This window comes from Cyclopterus lumpus, chromosome 4, assembly GCF_009769545.1.
Source record: "Cyclopterus lumpus isolate fCycLum1 chromosome 4, fCycLum1.pri, whole genome shotgun sequence".
Taxonomy (NCBI): Eukaryota; Metazoa; Chordata; class Actinopteri; order Perciformes; family Cyclopteridae; genus Cyclopterus; species Cyclopterus lumpus.
The window spans coordinates 15,441,551-15,460,244 of record NC_046969.1 but is presented as its reverse complement, the minus strand read 5'-3'; the positions used below and the strand labels follow the sequence as shown (position 1 = coordinate 15,460,244).

General features: G+C 43.0%; 1 protein-coding gene across 1 annotated transcript in view; it reads left to right on the top strand.

Moving 5' to 3' along the window:
* The window catches only part of nr5a2 (nuclear receptor subfamily 5, group A, member 2), a 59,007-nt gene that overhangs the window by 12,907 nt on the left and 27,406 nt on the right, over positions 1 to 18,694 (top strand). The window contains exon 4 of the mRNA XM_034530744.1: positions 949 to 1,661. Within this exon, the coding sequence (XP_034386635.1) occupies positions 949 to 1,661 (713 nt within the window). The remainder of the gene's footprint in view (positions 1 to 948; positions 1,662 to 18,694) is intronic.

Genomic DNA, 18,694 nt, shown 5'->3' with positions numbered 1-18,694 from the left:
TCATGACACGCTGAGCTTGCCGAGCCTCGTCAGGGTAAGAGGTAATTAAGTATGAATAATTAACACCAGCGCCCCCCGACTGGGAGACAGCAGAGCAGCTTCCCCGTGGCAGCAGTCGGCCAGATCACACATGGCTCTCGTAGCAGTCCACTGTGTGCCCATCTTATTCATTAGAAATACCCATGGCACAGACTCGTTGTGATCCTCACCACAGGATTCTGCAGGGGGGGGGCATCATGTTTAGTTCATCAGAAAAACACAATGCGCTTATCGTCACTCTTTTCAGTCTTTGGGGTTTTGTAATGAAAAAGGTTTCTGCTAAACATTTTTAAAGTTTTTAGATATTTGAAACATTTAAGAAAAATAGCTTTTTTGAGTCTATACACATATCTAGCTTTTGAGGTGTGCATTTCCTGAGCAGTAGACGGAGATAGCCAGCTGTACAACGATCACTTAGCTGAGCGGATCATTGAAGCTTGAGTCTCCGGTCAATGAGTAACGACACTATCTGTTAGACCTGTGGGGTTTACGAGTCAACAGGTAAATGTCAAGTGTAATCACCACAGGTTAATCTTTGCCCTACATACAAGTTACAAATGACGAGTTCACAGCCATAATGCCATGCTTATACATACATGGACAAATGCCTCAGCATCGCTATAATATAGAGGATTTGATACGTAAAAGCATTTTTAGCATTTTCTTGTCAACTACAATCCTCTAAAAACTAGTTCCCTTTTTTTCAGGTTATGAAACTCTTCTTTTGTATAAATGGTGGATTTCCCATTCTGGATAAAACGCTAACTTGCTTAGCAATAATCGGGCGTTCTTTCTTGAACACTATCAAGAATGAGTGAATTCAAGACAAAAGATTGACATGCTACATAATTAATAATGTCCTCTTCCTTCTTGTCTCCTCTTTCATGTCTCTTTCCATCTGTCTGTAAGCTGTGCGGGCGGATCGCATGCGTGGTGGTCGCAACAAGTTTGGCCCGATGTACAAACGTGACCGCGCCCTCAAGCAGCAAAAGAAGGCGCTGATCCGAGCCAACGGCCTGAAGATTGAGGCCATGACTCAGGTGATGCAAGCCGTGCCCACCGACCTCACCATCTCCTCGGCCATCCAGAACATCCACTCGGCCGCATCCAAGGGCCTTCCACTGAGCCACCACCCGGGCCACCACACAGGTCACCACCACCACCACCACCACCACCATCATGCCACCGCCCTGCCCCCCACAGACTACGACCGAAGTCCGTTTGTCACTTCGCCGGTCAGCATGGCAATGCCACCACATGCCGGCAGCCTGCAGGGCTACCAGGCGGCCTATGGACACTTCCAGGGCACGCGCACCATCAAGTCTGAGTACCCAGACCCGTATACCAGCTCGCCAGAGTCTATCATGGGCTACGCCTACGTCGATGCCTACCAGACAGGCTCGCCGCCCAGCTTCCCTCACTTGATCGTGGAGCTGCTCAAGTGTGAGCCAGATGAGCCACAGGTTCAGGCCAAGATCATGGCCTACCTGCAGCAGGAGCAGGCCAGCCGAGGCAAACACGAGAAGCTCAACACCTTCGGCCTCATGTGCAAGATGGCCGACCAGACACTCTTCTCCATCGTGGAGTGGGCACGCAGCAGCATCTTCTTCCGTGAACTCAAGGTAGGTTTGCACGATCCATGTAATGAGAGGGCCTTGGTTTATAAGTGAGGAAAATATTTATGAGTTATCTTTTACAGCCTTATTTTCATGGTTCTGGCCATCATTCCTATTAATTATAACCAATGCTGCTATTTAATCTTTCATTTTATTTGCAGATACTCTGCAGGCCTTCAATAAATCATTCTGTATTTTGTTTCAATGCTAAATCTTTCACCACGTTGTCATCCATAATTAACAGTACTTTACACAGTTCATGAACATCATGTGCTTAAACCTTTATCTTCAATAGACCTTTAATCTTCCTATTTTATGCACTGGCTCAACACTAATGCAGAGTGGGGGTCTGGGGGTGCTCATAGCTGCTCGTAGCTGCCACCGCTGTCTGTCCCACTGCCTGATCGAAATACAGCAGCCAGCCACATTTACCCTGAGTGTGACACATCTTGGCTGTGGGTTGTGAAAAGAAGGTGCCTGAAAAGAGCAGGCACCTCTCATACTAACGGGGTGCTAGTCTGAGGGCTTTATGTGAACTGCTTACCGCCCCCATCTCTCCTTGAATTATCCCTCACATCTAAGTAACTCTGTGATGATAAGAGATGTTGGCTATTAGCATATTGGTAAACCAGAGAAATCACAAAATTACGCAGAGAATAGAGTCACAATGACAACGGATTGTCTACTGCTTTCAATTCAAGAATTATTTTTACCTTCAGTTATTCGTGACGGACATTCTTTTAAAGGCATATGTCATCTGACAACAACATCTGAGCTTGGGAAACCAATAGTAACCATCCACTAACGCCTCACTGTAAAACTGTGATAATTCCCGCTTATTCATCACAGAGCCCAAGGGAGAGTTTGTGTTCTCGCAGCTTCATTTGCTCTGAATGAAGGTTAATGTTCGGAGCGACATGAAAGGCGTTTGATTAGTCTGTGCTTCACCTGTTTTTCTTCCCGTTGTCTGACTCCTTTGTCTGTTGGTTTCACACTACATCGCCAAAGGCTCAGCTGAATATTCATGGGCTTGGGCCTGTTGCAAAATTCCCTCCAAATATTTCATAGTATTTTGTTTTCAAAGGGGAAAATAACAAATGAGCCAAATGTAATATTAAAAACAGAGCCAATTACACCACTGAATAGAGTCCTTGAAAAACACATGTTGACATTTAGCATACGCTGTGTCCCCGCTATTGACATTTTCCAGATCTGTATTTGCATTCAACTGGGGTGTGCAGTACTTCACTCAGACACACACACACACACACTCGTCGTAAGGTGTGGCCACAGCTAATAATTGTGTGTGGTTTGCCCATTAACTTTGAACGATCATTTTTGCTCCACTCTGAACTCTCTATTTCTCACACCCTCGTCCTAATTCAATTATCTCCCCTACTTGTGTTTGTCACTCCCTGATTTGCTGCTGAATAAAATGTCATTATGTTTGCCTAATGAATAGTAATTGTGCTGGGTGCCTGTTACAAAGGTAGAAAATAACCTGAGCTCAATGCAGTTGCACAGGCCTCGTAGGTTTATGGGCGGTGGGATCGTATTTCACTTGAACGAGAGAGATAATTGAACTGAACCCCCCTGCAGTATTTTTAAAGAGCCACCTACCTACAGCACAAGAGGGATTGAAAAGGTCCTTCCTTGCTTGTTTCTCATTAGTAACTATGAGGAGAACTGCTGAGCAAGGCGTATAGTGTTGGTGATGGTGAGGAGAATAAGCAAACCGGGAGCCGGCCAAACACATTTTAACTGGCATTCTGGATAATCTTGTGATACATTTTAGGTTTTGAAATGTCTCCCTCAAATGGTTTGCCTGATACATTTGTATTTTCAGCTGAGCTTTAAGGTTTACTTTGTTTGTCATCGTAATGGTAGAGTGTGTGTACTGTGCAGTGAGCATACGTGTGTAAATGTGTCGCTATTCTATTCTGCTGCCTGTGTTTATGAGTTGACACCAGATGACATAGAAAAACTCACCCAGGACCTCTGCCACCTCCACTTTAATACGTCTCCTTTTGTGTGTGTGCATGTGTGTGTGTGTGTGTGTGTGCGTGTGTGTGTGTGCGTGTGTTCATAAATAGGAATACAGGCAGGCTGATGGTCTTGTACTGTTCAAGCATGACAAACCTTCGCCAATGTTAGAGGATTTATTTCCTTTGATACTAACAATGTATACACTCGTCCTACCGTGTGTTACCGTATACAAATACAACTACCTACTACAAATGGTGTGTGTCACATTGTTTTAAGATATCATGCTTTTGAATCCACCTGACCCTCGACATCTCCTTTCAATATGTATCTGAGTATAAAATGTGAGGTCGAGCCTGGGACCAGAGAGACAGGATGCAGAGTAAAATTAAAGGTTTGTCACAGGAGTAGTGTGGCGCTGGAGGAAGCTATAAATACACTTTCATCTCACGCACACACAAATACCCACATTAAGACAGCATGCTCACACATAACATAACAGCCCCTCTCACTATTATTAGCGCCGTAAGAACAAAAGAATTTCTCTGGTAATAGAGCCAGAGGGTGTGTGTGAGGCGTCTGCCAAAAAAAGTGTTTCAAGATTTAGTTTCCATAAGTTGGCGTCGGTCACGGGACTCATAAATATTTAGCCATTAGGAGTACCTTCTAAAGAGCTCTCCCCGTTCTCCTCCAAAGCAGCACGTTGCCTCTCTCTCTTTCTGGAAACGAGGTATGACTTGAGGGACGTTTACTTCTAACACCTTGGATTCAAGAAGATGGGGTGGGCTCTTAAGTTACCGCCAACCTACCCCAGTTTTGATTGGTTTAACACATCGAAATTCAGGTCTGGGGCACTGGTTCTGAAATCAGAGACAAAGTGGCGTGATGAGAGAAGGTTTTGGCAGAGTTGAGGTTACGATCATTTGTGGTTATTTTTAATAAAATTCAGAGCAAGCTGATAACAGGTGTGTGTGTGTATTGTATGTTTATGTGGGTTTATGTCTAATCAGTTTATGCTTGAGTATGGATTTTCCCTGATATCAATGTTGGTACAGATGCAGATTTAGGTCAGTTGTTGTTAATGTATGGATTGTTTTTTTCAATGAAAGATTAGATTTTTGTTAATTAATCAATTAGTGTTTTTTTTATTTTCAGCTACTGGCAATGGTTGGTCTTGACTTCCTGCATTCACTTTGTCCTTGTAGTCCACACATCCCAGATAGCAGTTTCTCCATCGACAGTAGCTTCAGTAAAGCTGAGGTTATGCAGCCAAATGGATGCCGTGTTTTGAGAGTTTTCTTGATTTAAAAATAAAAAAAGGAAAAATCGAATTGTAAGGTTTCACTTGTCGAAAGGCATTGAATGAAATGTAGTTTTCTCTGACTAAAGCAGAAATAGAAAAACATGCAATACTTAGTAAAAACATCTCACTGAAAACAGAAAGTTAAAAAAGAAAGAAATTAAAGTAAAGAGACAAGTACATTAACATTCTGTTAAATATAAATGCTGTAAAAAAAAAGACAATAATGTAGAAATTATTTTATAATTAAACTGCCCTTGCCCACAATTAAGTTAATAAATTATATATTTTTTAAAATAAAAATACTTACAGTTACTGGTTGATAAAATTTAAATACATGAACCTTTGCAATAAAGATGTCATATTTTCTTTATGTAAAGAGTAAACAGCCTTCTTAAAAACACCTTCTAGTGTTCCTGTTTGTGCGGAATATGAAATGAGATGTGATAGATTTATTTATTTACACTGTGTGTGAGGGTGACTCAACTGGTCCACTGCTACCCTCTCCTCCATTGTTCCAGTGTTGGGATGGCTGGCCTGACTCCCACCCAAACACACAATGAGAGGGAGATTTTAGCAGGGCAATTGGGACTATTGATGATTCATATGTGTATATCTTACCTTCCTAACTGTACTCCCTTTTCACAACCCCACTCCACCCCCCTTCCTCTCTGCACCCTTTAATAAAAAGGATGTGTGTCTGATGTTGGGATAGAGAACACTTTTGTGTACCTTGTCAACAGTCAACCGACAGAGGAGGGCTCACGTTTAAATAAGCCAACATATTGAGGCTGCTACAGTTTACTGTTTGGCTCCAGTAAAGCAAAAATACAGCGTCAGATATGCTACGCAGTCTTTACCTTTCAATAACCCATGTTTTCCAGGAGTTCTTTTTTTATAAACATCCTTTCTTTCTATACCCCCTTTACCCATACCTTTCTGTCACATGTACTATGTTCAGGTAGTGATTTACTACTTTTACCAGAATGCCTTTCAACAACCCAAGATGGGTCCCAGAAATCCAGAAAAGAGTGGATCACACATGGACAAAACGAACATATGAATTAGTTTTTGTTTCTTGATGCATCTTTAAATCTACAGCCTTGACCTTTCCCCTAAAAGAACACGTCTTTAAACTGCAATCAGTGTAACAAGGTGTGATAGAAACCGTTGCTTCTCCATTCTGACGGACTGACACTAACGCTGGTGATGCTGTGATTATTTAGCAAATAAGATCCCCCTTGGTTTTTGCATGCTTATTTATTCCCAGAACTAAGTGTTGATTAAAGGTTTTGTGAGGACTGCAAAATACCAGTTAACAATGTGTGTCATCAACAAATGAGGCCTGAAAACATTGTTTTGCGTTTGAAGCTATATAAACACATGTTCTTTTCATTCTTTCTTTGGTTCTTCTGCAAAAACTCTAGAAAGCAAATTGCAAGTGCACCACAGATGCATCTAGATGTAAAATGAGAACAGTGTTTACATCACTCGGCTCGGGGGCCGTGATACGAGAATAGAAAAGTTGCATGGAAATCAAAAAGAATCAAGCCTCAAAACTGCACAGTTTGAGAAGTGTATCACAGCATTTTAAAGAGGATTGAAGTCGCCTTCCTTCTCAAATGTTGGGTAACGTTATACATACGTATATAGTCAATCCACCTAATAAAAGCGGGTAGGAAAATAGCCATGGCTTTTCTAAATGTGGCTTCGCTGTTTATTTTAGACATCCAGGGACTGTTTTTTGGGGGATCCAGGTTTTTGTGCTTCTCTGTCTCTTTGGGTTTTTTTTGTTCCTATTTTGTCTCTCTGCATGTAGCGGGAATGGCAAAAGCAGAACTGAGGGCCATTAAGTTGAGGAGGAACTGTATTAGAAGTGTTGTTCCCTGGGAAAGCTCCCAGCTGAGACGGGACGACCATATTGGATAAACAGATGGCTGGGGAAAGGAAAGGACAGGCGAGGAGAACAGAGGTGAACAAAGAGATAACAGAGGGGACGAGTGGAGGAGGAATGTGCAGAGGGAAGGAAAGAAGAGGGAATAACAAAGAGGAAGAAGTAAGGCAGGGAGAAAATGATGTGATGAAGGAGAGGAGAGGAGGGTGCTAAAAGAGAATATAAAAGCACAGATATATATATATATATATATATATATATATATATATATGTATATACATATATATAGTTCAGACTGTCTAAATATTGAGTAAAACTACATTTGCATTCTTGTTTGAATAAAAGTTTTTCCATCAAAAATATATTTTCTGATATATATTATTTTAATTTAGTAATTTGATTCAATTACAATATCACGAACCACAAACTAATACATTCAAACCAATCAAAACATGTTTTACCTGTGCGCCATCCCTGGCAGTCTGATATTTTCAGAAAGATCCTGGTCATTAATTCTCTAACTCAAATTTGAAAAGGTCTTAAAACCACACAAAATTCAAAGAAACCCACAAGCATTACAAGCAGTAGAATTATTTTCAGCACAGACTCTTTCTCGCCGGTTTATTCGACTCCTCTAAGCGGCTGCATGTCAGTCAATCCTGCAGTATACTGATCCCTGGGTTAGGGGCAAGAACAGGGGTGATGTTCACATCTCACACCTGAATATTCTCCACTTATAGATTGACCTGAGTGCATAATGTAAGGTCCTCTGATACGCCACTCTCTGCCCTGCTGCATAATTTCACCCCTTCCTCACATTCCCTCTGTCTACATCCATAAATATTACATGAATTTACTTTGGTGAAATTATAGTTACACCACCCTGCCACCCAGTTCAGACTGGACGGTCTTTTGCTCCTCATACACACTCACCTTTGTTTCCATGACCTATCCAGGAGCAGTTTAATTTCCAAGGTGCAACCTAGTGAGTGTGTGTGTGTGTGTGAGTTGTATTGCTCCTGCCCTGCTTTGACCGCTGATTGTATCTTTTCTTTTTTTCGTCACACTCCATAACTGAGTGGAAATTAATAAGCCGTTTTAGGCGTGATCTCTGAACCCTGGGAAGCAGTATATCTATACCAACTCCTACACACACACACACACACACACACACACACACACACAGAGTCACAGCCTCAGGCTGCAATGTCTGTCTTGTCATAGAGGTCAACGATCCCCCCGCAACAACCTCCCCTCCCGACACCCCAATCCTGACAAACTGCAAGCGTGATGCGGTCGGCGGCAGCACGCAGTTGGCAGAGATTTGTAACTGTGTCCCTGGTCCATTGCATTTGAATTATTCGGCAGGCTGTGTTGCACCACCCAACCCCCCCCCCCCCCCCCCCCACACACACACACACACACACACACACACACACAAAATTACACGCACACACACTTCATAGCATGCTTGCTTTACCTTAGTTGGGAAGAAAAGGCCAGGGGAAAGAAGGAGGGATGTAAGGACATGGGGAGTTCAAATGAGTTACAGAAAAAGTAAAGAGAGAGAAGAGCAAAGAATGTGACATAAGATTGAAACGTGGCAGAGAAATAAAAATAAATAGAGTGAATGAAATTGACAATGAGAGTAAGAGAGATCGAGTCGGAGATGGAGTTAGAGACAGAGATATCCCAGCAAAGAGGGAGGGAGAAAAAAAGAGTTGACCGTGAGAGATATAGAGAAATAGAACATGAGAAGGAGATCATGAGAGACAGCCAGAAAAGGACAGAATGAGGGAAATGAGGAAAAGGGGAAGGTGTGTGTGTGTGTGTGTGTGTGTGGAGGGGGGGGGGGGGGGGGGAGGGGGGGGGCAACACAGCCTGCCGAATAATTCCCATTAGGGGGGAGATGAACAAGGGGCTCCGAAAGGCAATGACCAAGGGCATGAGGAGGAGGAGGCAAGGGAGCATGGTGAAGGACAACAAGGGAGGGTGTGTTGGGGTGAAAAGAGGACCGGTAGGTAGGTGTGGGGGGGTTGGGGTGGAAGGGGGGAACAGGTGGAAGGTTAATGGGCCTGGAGCGGATCCACCAGACGCTCTTGGGCTTGATATATGGGCCCGGGGCCTGGCGCGGGGCGGAGGCTTTCAAAGATATATTATTTCATTTGAGGAGCAGCACCATTCTGGCCGACAACACTCCCCCGCACCACCCACCTCCACCCCCCACAGCCCAGCATTTGTCCAGTGATAGATGACATGCCCCCCCCCCAAACCCCAACATACACACACAAATACACATACAGTATTGTGCCTCCCAAGACACACTTCTGTGGAAATTCTATTTACTTTCCTTCTTTCTTTCTTTGCCTTCCTCAACCCCTTCTTTCCTACAGCCTTCCTCACCCCCTCGTTTCCTACAGTCTTCCTCACCCACTCCCGGCTGTCAGTCTTTCTCCCAGGCTGCAGGCAGGTCTTATGGCCGCCTCTGTGTTTTTTTAAGTTGCTATTCTAGTGGTAACAATATCTGTTTGATCAGTAGCACTGGGAAGGAGCAGGAGTTTGTGGAGGGGGCTTTGGGGGAGGAAGAGGGGGGTTGGTTTTATAAATGCCCCTTTTCATTCATAAATTACTGACCATTGCTCAAGACATCTATCTTTCTTTTTCAAAAATACTGTAACCCCCCCCCCCCCCCTCCCTTTTTCAATAATACCGATTTAGTCGATTTAGGTTCTGTTTTAAAGGCACAGTGTGTGGTCATACAAACACGCTGCATGCATCAGACTTAGTCTGTTCTCTATCTGGACAGCTACAGGTGTCTCAGAGGGACACTGGTAATCAAAAGAGTCGTTATTCCACTGTGTGCAACATGAAAAGATAGTAATTGCAGGCATGTGTCTAGCGGAAGCTCTCATGGTGTAACATTCTTTTTTTCCGCAAGCTCACATTTCATTTCCTGGCATCGCCAAACTCTGTAGTTTCCAATAGCATCTGCTTTGCTTTGGCTGTTTGATTGCAGGGGACCACTGATCTGACAAGAATAAAATGTTCCTATGTCCTCCTCACATCCCCTGATGGTTGTACAATGAGCTTTAAGAGCCTTTCCAAATACTAGAATGGTCCCGCAGGTTCAACCCCAGGGGAATGCAGGAAGCCGGAAGGAAGAACAGGAAACTTGTTAAAAGAGAAGATTTAAAGTCGCCCGTCCCAGAGGAGCGGCAGCTACAAGGAGACAACGGGGGTTAGGAGGTTTTAGCATGCACAAAGTCTGCTTATCTACTTGTTGCTTTGATGAGGGATGAAAGGCTGTCATTCAAGTTTACAGAGCTCCGGGCAATGATAGACTCAACTGTCCTCAAGAACATTTCCTCTGCCTTGTAGCGTCTTCCTCCTCGCTCAAGGAATGTTTTCACCATTTCACCATTTCACACATTTAACTGAAATCATCAGTCAATATGTGAGAGCAGGTAGGGGAGCACACTTGAGACACTGACAAGACATGCAACTGTTGAGCGGCGGCTCAAGTGTCTGCACCACCCGAAAGCTGTCGAAGAGAAGTGTTTTTTATAACTTCTATCTATCGCTGCCTTTCTCCATCTCACCCTCCTCCACCAACCACTGCTGATGAAGCAGCAAAGAGAAGCAAAAAAGAATGCCTCCACCTAAGTTTTTCATTTGCAAGCAAGTTAACACAGTCTGATTCACATTTGCGAGCACTTTGGCCATTCGTCAGTGTGTTTAAGTCTTGTTTGAGAGCGATCAGGGTAAAAGCCTTTTTTATTGGCAGGTCATGCCGCTTGTTAAGACGGTTACGCAGGTGACTAGGCTGTGCTGTTAGCCTCGGTGGCCCTGAACTATCAGGGTTGTTGTTCCACAAGTTGGCAACGTCAGTCAAATCAGCAGGGAGAGAGAGAGAGAGAGAGAGTGATTGAAAGGTGGAGAGGAAGTGGGAATGAAAGACAAAGAAAATAGGTAAACAAAGGGGATATGGAGGCTTGATGTAGTTGGCTAAAGAAATCAACTCGACAGCGTGCAAATTTTATACACTCCACCAAAGTACAACGCAACTTTCTCCCTCCCCTGTCGTCCTCTCTACTGTGCTTATAGTTATGAGCCGTGTTAAAGTTTATGCAGGAACCTTTCCCCCATCAGAAACTCTGCAAGCTAAAAATGATGTGCTCCCAGTTTTCAGCAGCAAAGGAATCGTAAAAAGTATTGTTATCTGCCGCCGGGGTTCGGTGGCTGAGGGTGCCGATATGTTGTCAGGCGAGTGGTAAATATACAGACAGAAGTGCCGGCATTTCGCTTCTAAATAGCTCCTGGCTATAGAGTTTCCTAGAGGTCAAAGGGGCCGAGGTGTGGCTGCCGCAGCCTTATGCCGACCCTCAACCTCTAAACTAAACTCACCACGCAAAACTATGCAAACCTGTCAGCTAATTTATCTTCCTCTTTTACATCAGCATGCATTTGGTCTGAGTAAATGACAGCATTTAGAAAACATTCAAGCTTCCTTTGAAATGACATTTCACATTGAAATCTGTTGATGGTGACAACTATTCATATCACATTATTTTAAAAAAAGCATGGTATTTTTTTGCTAGAATAGACACTTTATCAGTCCAACATTACTTAGTTTAAATAAAAACACATGGATATGTTCAGTCTGACGTTTTATTGGCCAACAATTAGCCAGCTCCTCCTCCAATACAGCTATAGAAATACAAATGGTGAATAACAGAAGAGGTATTTTCCACTTTAACAGTGAACCCATTAAAAACCATTGAAAATGAGACCTTTACAGTTAAGGCCAAATCGTGTGGATCTTAAGGGATACTGAACAGCAAACGTCTCTGAAACACAATACTTCAACTTGCTTTCCAAGTAAGTACAAAGAAAAAAGAAAAAACACACACAAAGAGACCCTAGCTTCTAATGTGGCCTCAATTATCTGCGTGTAATCCAGCCTGCCGAGAGGTTGTGCCGGTGTCTGCTGCTTTTGTCACTGGGTTGTCGACAGTTGTCCCCCAATGTCTATTTTTGATGCTTATTTACGGCTTGCCTATTCTGGACAGGGAGTGGGGATGCTTGGTGGGGTCGGGGGTCCAGGAGACAATAGACAAGACAGTGGTGGAGCAGAGCCGACAGCTTGCCTTCTAGTTTTACACTTAAAGAGTAGAGGGGTATTTATATTCAACTGGGAAGGCGGGTGATTGAATTTGCACAGCGATGACTGATGCATGCATTTCATAGGAGTAACACGAGACACTGTGCTGTGTTGTGACGACGAGTGAGACATTTCATTGGGGCTACACGCCAAACAACGACCCAGACGAGAAAATGGCTTCATCCCCGCCAGCAAAGTAGGACAAAGACACCTGTTCCCTATCCTTACTTTACGCGTTCCTTTCTTTGCTGGTTTGAATTTGGCTCTTGCTCTCCTCACTTCTTTTATGCTACACCAGGACTGTTCCATTACTTTCACACCATTCCCTCTTCCTCACCTCTCAATCTGTCAGTCTCTTTCTTCATTTCTCCCAAAGCACCATAACTGCAAACCTGGCACACGTTACAGATAAATGATTCCATACATGTGAAATAAAGGCACGGCACTAATAAAAGGCATTACAGTTGTGCTTTTAGGATTGTGCCCACTTAGCGCAGGATGAAAAGAGGCTTTTCAAACAAGCTGAAACAATGACGAGCAATAAACCCAACATGCTGAAAGGGGTACTTGCTGTGAAGGGTGTCTACATCACACTAAACTTCTGGAAATGAACCAGAAATATTGAACAAAAACAAAAAAAGACAAGGTTTTCAGGTGGCTAGCCGCAGTCTCACCTTCCCTTAGGCCATTACTTTATACGCCACATGTTGCACTGTATTTCCCATCAGCAGCAGCAGCACCGCTAGGCCTCACACTGACACAGCAGTCCTCCTAATACAGATGCATTTATGGCAGTTTCTGTCAAACGAGTCCTGGAGATACACTTCAGGGAGAAGCGGAGCTCCATCTGTTCTGCTGCGTTGTGGTTTTGATGCCTCCTCTTCCTTGTACTTTGACTGTTTATTTATAACAGGAGCTCCGGAAATGCTCAATTAGCGAATTCAGATATTTAATTTGTACATCAAGGGCTGTGATCCCAATGATCTCTGGAGCTATGCCACATTTGGATGTCTGTTCACAGCTGTCTGCTCTAAGAAAACCCACCACTAATAAACCCCATCGCAACCCCACCTTCAACAAAAAAAAAGCCCACTAATCCCAGCACATCAGACACTAATGGGAATCTGTGTCTCTCAGACAAAAAGCATCCACTGCGTCTTTCTGCATTTTTAAACAGCTTTCGTCTAAGCTGCGTTAAGTTATATTGCATATCCAGTGTGTGTGTGTGTGTGTGTGTGTGTGTGTGTGTGTGTGCGTTCTGAGACTGTTCTAAATAATACAGAAGGGGGAAGCCTTTAGCCGGTCCTCTCTGTCTCCTCTCTTTCATGTCTTCACTTCTTCTTACAGCCAGACAACACTTATGGGGTCATTTCCCACTGTCTGTCAATAACAAAGTCCCACAGATACAAACACACCCAATAGTACAAAAACACACACGTGTACATAAATGCATGGCCATAAATCGTAACTCACTCACATCTGACAATAACCATATAATAAGTTGTAAAAAAGTGAATGCAAAACCCCACTTTTAACCAACTCACGCAGAAATCTGCATACAAATAAACTCCCCTCCTCAACTCCGTATATTGCATCCCGTCCACATACCTTTCACACCCAGCACACAAACACCAAGTCATAAATTGCAGCATTAACTCAAATAATGATTGCACTGCATGAAAATTCAATGGATGGGGCTTAATGCCCAGGAATTGCCTGGTAGATTAAGGTGGGTGGGTGTGGGGGGTTGTGTGTGTGTGTGTGTGGGGGGGGATCAATAGGAGTTCTATGTACAGCCACAGACCTTAGACAGTCCACTTGCACAACTCATTTAGCATTTTGGATGATATGCATTTTCTCAGTCTGCAAAGAGGAGAGTGGCGGGAAGGGAGCATGTGTGTGTAAGTATGTCGGTATAGATATTACTGTGACTGCATTTGTTTGTGCATGTGTGTGCGTCTTGCGTTTGAGTGGAGGAGGAAGGGTTACTTTTGGGAGATGCCATTCCCTGGGCTGCATGTGTATTAGTGGTCTAATGTTCATGTGAATAATTGATTAGAGCCTCTCTGTGTTTTTGATAATTAGATGATAACTTCTTCGCTCTAAGCCCTGAGATTTCAAGTGTGTGCATGTGTGTGTGGGTGCGTGTGTGTGTGTGTATGTGTGTGTGTGTGTGTATGTGTGCGTGTGTGTGTGTGGGGGGGGGGGGGTAGTCCACTTCTGAGGTATCTTTAAAACAATAGCTCTCAAAATGAAAAGAGAAAAAGCTCCTTAGTCTAAGCCATGCACTCATGGATTAAGTTTCTTCATAAATGAGGCAACTGTACATACATTCAGTTCTCATAGCCTATCTGGAGATCTCTTTCATGTTTTGCTCCCTTTTCTTTCGACACTGTACCACCTGCATTGATTATGTCATATATGATGATAATAAAAAGCTGGCAGACATGACCTGGAAAGTGTATATTGTGTACATCTCTAGGAAACAGACCAGGTGCAGCAGACAACAATAAACATTGCTCGCATGAAAAGATATCAAATGAAATTAATGTCTGGCCTCTCAGTGGTCCGTTCTCTTGCCTTATTGATTTTTCTATCTTTCAAATGCTTATGCATCAAGTAAAAACCGAATCGGAAAGTTTGGCCGTTCTCGGTTCATCCTCAGATGCCCGCGCTAATATCAGACAGAGAACAGGGTTTGTTTCCATCGTCAGCGACCTTGAGAAGACAAGATGTTCTTTCCGCCGCAGCACACACACAGACCCACACAGATACCATGCTTTTCCGCATTAATGTTGTGCTGCTTTATGTGGATTCTTACAGATGTGCGTTTGCATTTTTTGTATGTGTGCTTAGCTGGCTTAAGCTAAACAACTTACATGCCGTGATCTATTATTTGCACCTGTCACAGCTGTTGTATCTTCATGCGTCATCGCTATTTAATAATGATCTATTTACATATTTGTTAAGCACACACAATAGCACACTGGTTTGCCACCATAGATACAGATACATTTCCTCTATCTGTAATGGTCTTATTTCCTCTTGTCTTGACAAGGCTTGGGACAAAAAGAATGAAAGGACGGATAGGGCGACGAGGAGAGGAAGAGGGCATGTCAAATGATTTTATGTTTCCCCTTTCTAACACAACCCTGGGACGAGAATTTGAATTTCAGGATGTGGAGACAGTAGAAAGATGTGAAGATGGGGAGAGGGAGAGAGCATGGCCAATCGAAAGCAGAGTGTTCCCAGGGTTAAAGGTCAGCCTCCAGAGTCTGTTAATGCCGTCACCGTGGGAACCGATCAATCTCAGTGCCGCAGCAATATCGATTAGATGTGGGCACACACACAGCATTCTTTCTGACAAACACAATACAGCATTCATTCATTCTTACAAAGAGGTTTCTGCTCTGGATGCATCGACACACACACACACAAGCACGCACGCACACGCACGCAGGCGCACGCACGTACTCACTCAGAACATCTTGCCTAATAATGTAGCAGGAGGGATTGTTTTCTTCATATTGCCTGGTATTTCTTTTAAATTCACATTATATTAACATGCTCCATGGTATCCTGAGTGAATGTAGGTGTTTCTATTGTGAGATTTAGAAACAGAAAAATATGAAAAAAGCATTTTTATTTTTTTTTCACTAAAATATTTCTTTAAGTTGGAAAAAGAAAAGTCTGCAGCTACAAGGCCTTCGTGTGACAATGGTTATATTTTATGATTTCACAGCAGGCCTGAGGCATCTCTATGGCTGCTTAGGGACATAATAGCAGAGTCTCTGTCGGATACCAACTCACTGGCATCTGCACTACCTGATATGTCGGATTAGATATACATGCAACCAACAAACAGGTGCCAGTGACATGAGGTGTTGATGACCATGCACGCATATGGTGTCACATACATTCATGGTACTGATGCCTTGGAGTATCAAGCTGATGTTAAGTCTGCTAGCTTACAGTCTTTTAGAGAGATATGCATTAATATGTCTTTGAATGCCTGATGTTTTGTTTCTGAATTTTGTTTTGGGTCCATATTGGTTTATGATCAATCTGGATCATATTCCATTCAGGAGACTATAGTGACCACTCAGACTACAGACACATTGTATTTAAATTGAATAATTACCTAATTAATTAGTTATTATCTTATCTTATGAGAATGTTTGTAATACTACAGAATATTACAAAGATATGTGTATTACGCAAACAACCATCAGGTAAAAGACCTCTTGAAAGTCAGTAAAATACATCATACGAAAAGCGGAAAGAGTTTTACGCCCACTATTTATATGTACTGTACATATACTTTTAATAACCATGACATGAAGAGTACAAATGAAGGCAATCCAAGCATCACCAAAAACAAAAAGCTTTTAATTGTTATCTTTCATTTACCATTGAAAAGACATTGAAATCATTGATTTATGAAACAAAATGACATGTACAAAAAGATTAGAAGTTCCTTTGTTTGACCTTTTGTTTTAACTCTTAATGCATTGAGTTGTGATTGGCTGGCTGCTCACCTCTAAAGGAAATAGATTTCTAATAATTTGAAAATCATGTTGATTCAGATAGAGCTGAACCCTAAAAGTCAGGGAACATGGCAGGTAACCAACAGGTGTATAGCGAGCAAATAACGGACGCTTCAATCTTCAACCTTGTCTGCTCGCTGACAGTTTGACTGAAGCTATAGTTGCTCACTATATTATCTCTATTATTATCATTCCTCTCCTCAGGCCCCCTCCCCCTAGACTAGCAGCGCCACCTGCCACCTGCTCATTTTCCCAGCATTCTTATCACCCCGCCGGCCGTAGGATCGAGGCCCACACAAACTGTATGCCATGACAAACAAGAGTTGGTTTGGAGTGAGGGGGAGGGATAATGATTGTATATTCATCCGCTTCTGCAGTGAGGAGAGAAAAGACAGACATACTTCGGAGCATGGACACCCAAAGCTCACCTCTCCCTACCAGCAGGTCACATAGCTGGAACACCCTGGGGATTGTGTCACTCACTCTGTTGATGCTTTTCTGATGGATGTAACTCTATTTGTGGATTTTCAAAGTTATGGGTTCCAAAAATGATTTGTGGTAGGATTCAAGAGGCATTTGTTGTGTCATGCCTTCCTTGTAATGTGGTCTTTGTTAAGACAATAGGAAGGGTAGTCAAGAAATAAGCAGGCTCGTGGTAAAATTGGTCAGCAGAGTAGCATGTGCTAGGAAACAGTATCAACCACTCTATGATTTGTGATACATTGATGACCAATTAGTTGAACAAAATCCTATTTTGTTGCCAATGAAACCACACACTGAGGCTCTTTTCAATTAAATTACCCAACTATGAAGTAAAAATGAGCTACAGTACATTCAAGTTGAGCATAATTAAGTCTTCGAAACGCTCCGAGAACAACAGCCGCTGTTCTAGGTGAATTAATGCTCATTCCCAGGTGAATACAGGACCTGTTTGGCTCAAGGCGAACAGATGCCAAGACAGGACTGCACCAAAGGGCGGCTGCTCGAGACGTACGAGCATTGATGTCAGCTTCAAACCTCACCTGTAGTAGTTCGAGACAGCATTGATTCGTGTCCAGCAGAGAGACGGAAAGATAGAAGCACAGCTATTGTTTATGTAGAAGTCGTTTGAGGCAGATACACTCGTGGTTTCTGTGTGTGTGTGTGTGTGTGCGTGTGTGTGTGTGTTCCTCCCCCCCCCCCCCCCCCCCCCCCCCCCCCCGTCTTAAAAAACTAGCATGATTCTCTCCATTCATTAAGGCTCCACAGAAGGAGATTCCATTAATCTGTTCATTAGGCCACATCAAAAATGGAACTACTTATTAAAACCAGATCCAGCTGTGTACTCTCGTTAAAGCCTGCCGTACCGTACCAAGCTTAACAATGCTCGTGGCACTAAACCAAAACCCGGCCACAAGAAAGGGGGGAGAAGATTCGACTACATTGGCCTGTTTTGACTCAACACACCATGATAATTGCTCTACTCTTAGCAGGGGGCTATGAATAAACATTACTTTAGTCAGCGAGCATCTGAATGCTCCATTTCCAATTAATTTACATTTACACAGAAATGGAGGGAATATGTGCTCTTAATCACTATGTTTTATTTTCTCAATTTCCCTTAAGTCTTTTCTCATTCTCTCATTCCCTGTCTGGCACTTTCATTCCCTCTCTCACCCACGCTCTCTTTCTTTTTCTACCTCTCTCTCTTGAAAATCCCATTAATCTCAGCCAGTGGTTTTGAACAAAAGCTATGGGCTAAGCGATTGATCCTGGCATTGATCCAATTCGCCTGAACGATCATAAAGGTGTTCAATTGGTTTCTTGGAGGATATGTATTTTTCATTGCTAGCTGCTGCAAGTAGAAGTTCCTGCTTGGAATTTCTCGCAATTCTTTAACCAAACACTGGTGATGATATTAAAATATTAAATAGATCACACCTTGAAATGCCTTAAATGTAGATTTTGAAGGGAGTTTTCTGGGGAGTGTGTTTTCTGCATCAGCGTGAACCTTAGAAGCTAAACCCTTATAATGAGTTTTGCTCCATCCGGGGACAGATAGAGACTTGGGATTGTTCAAATGTGTAAAGTAGAAAACTCATTCACCGATGTTGCCGAAAATTCCACTGTGAATTTCCTCTGCGTAACTCTAATGTTACATTTGACATCAAATGC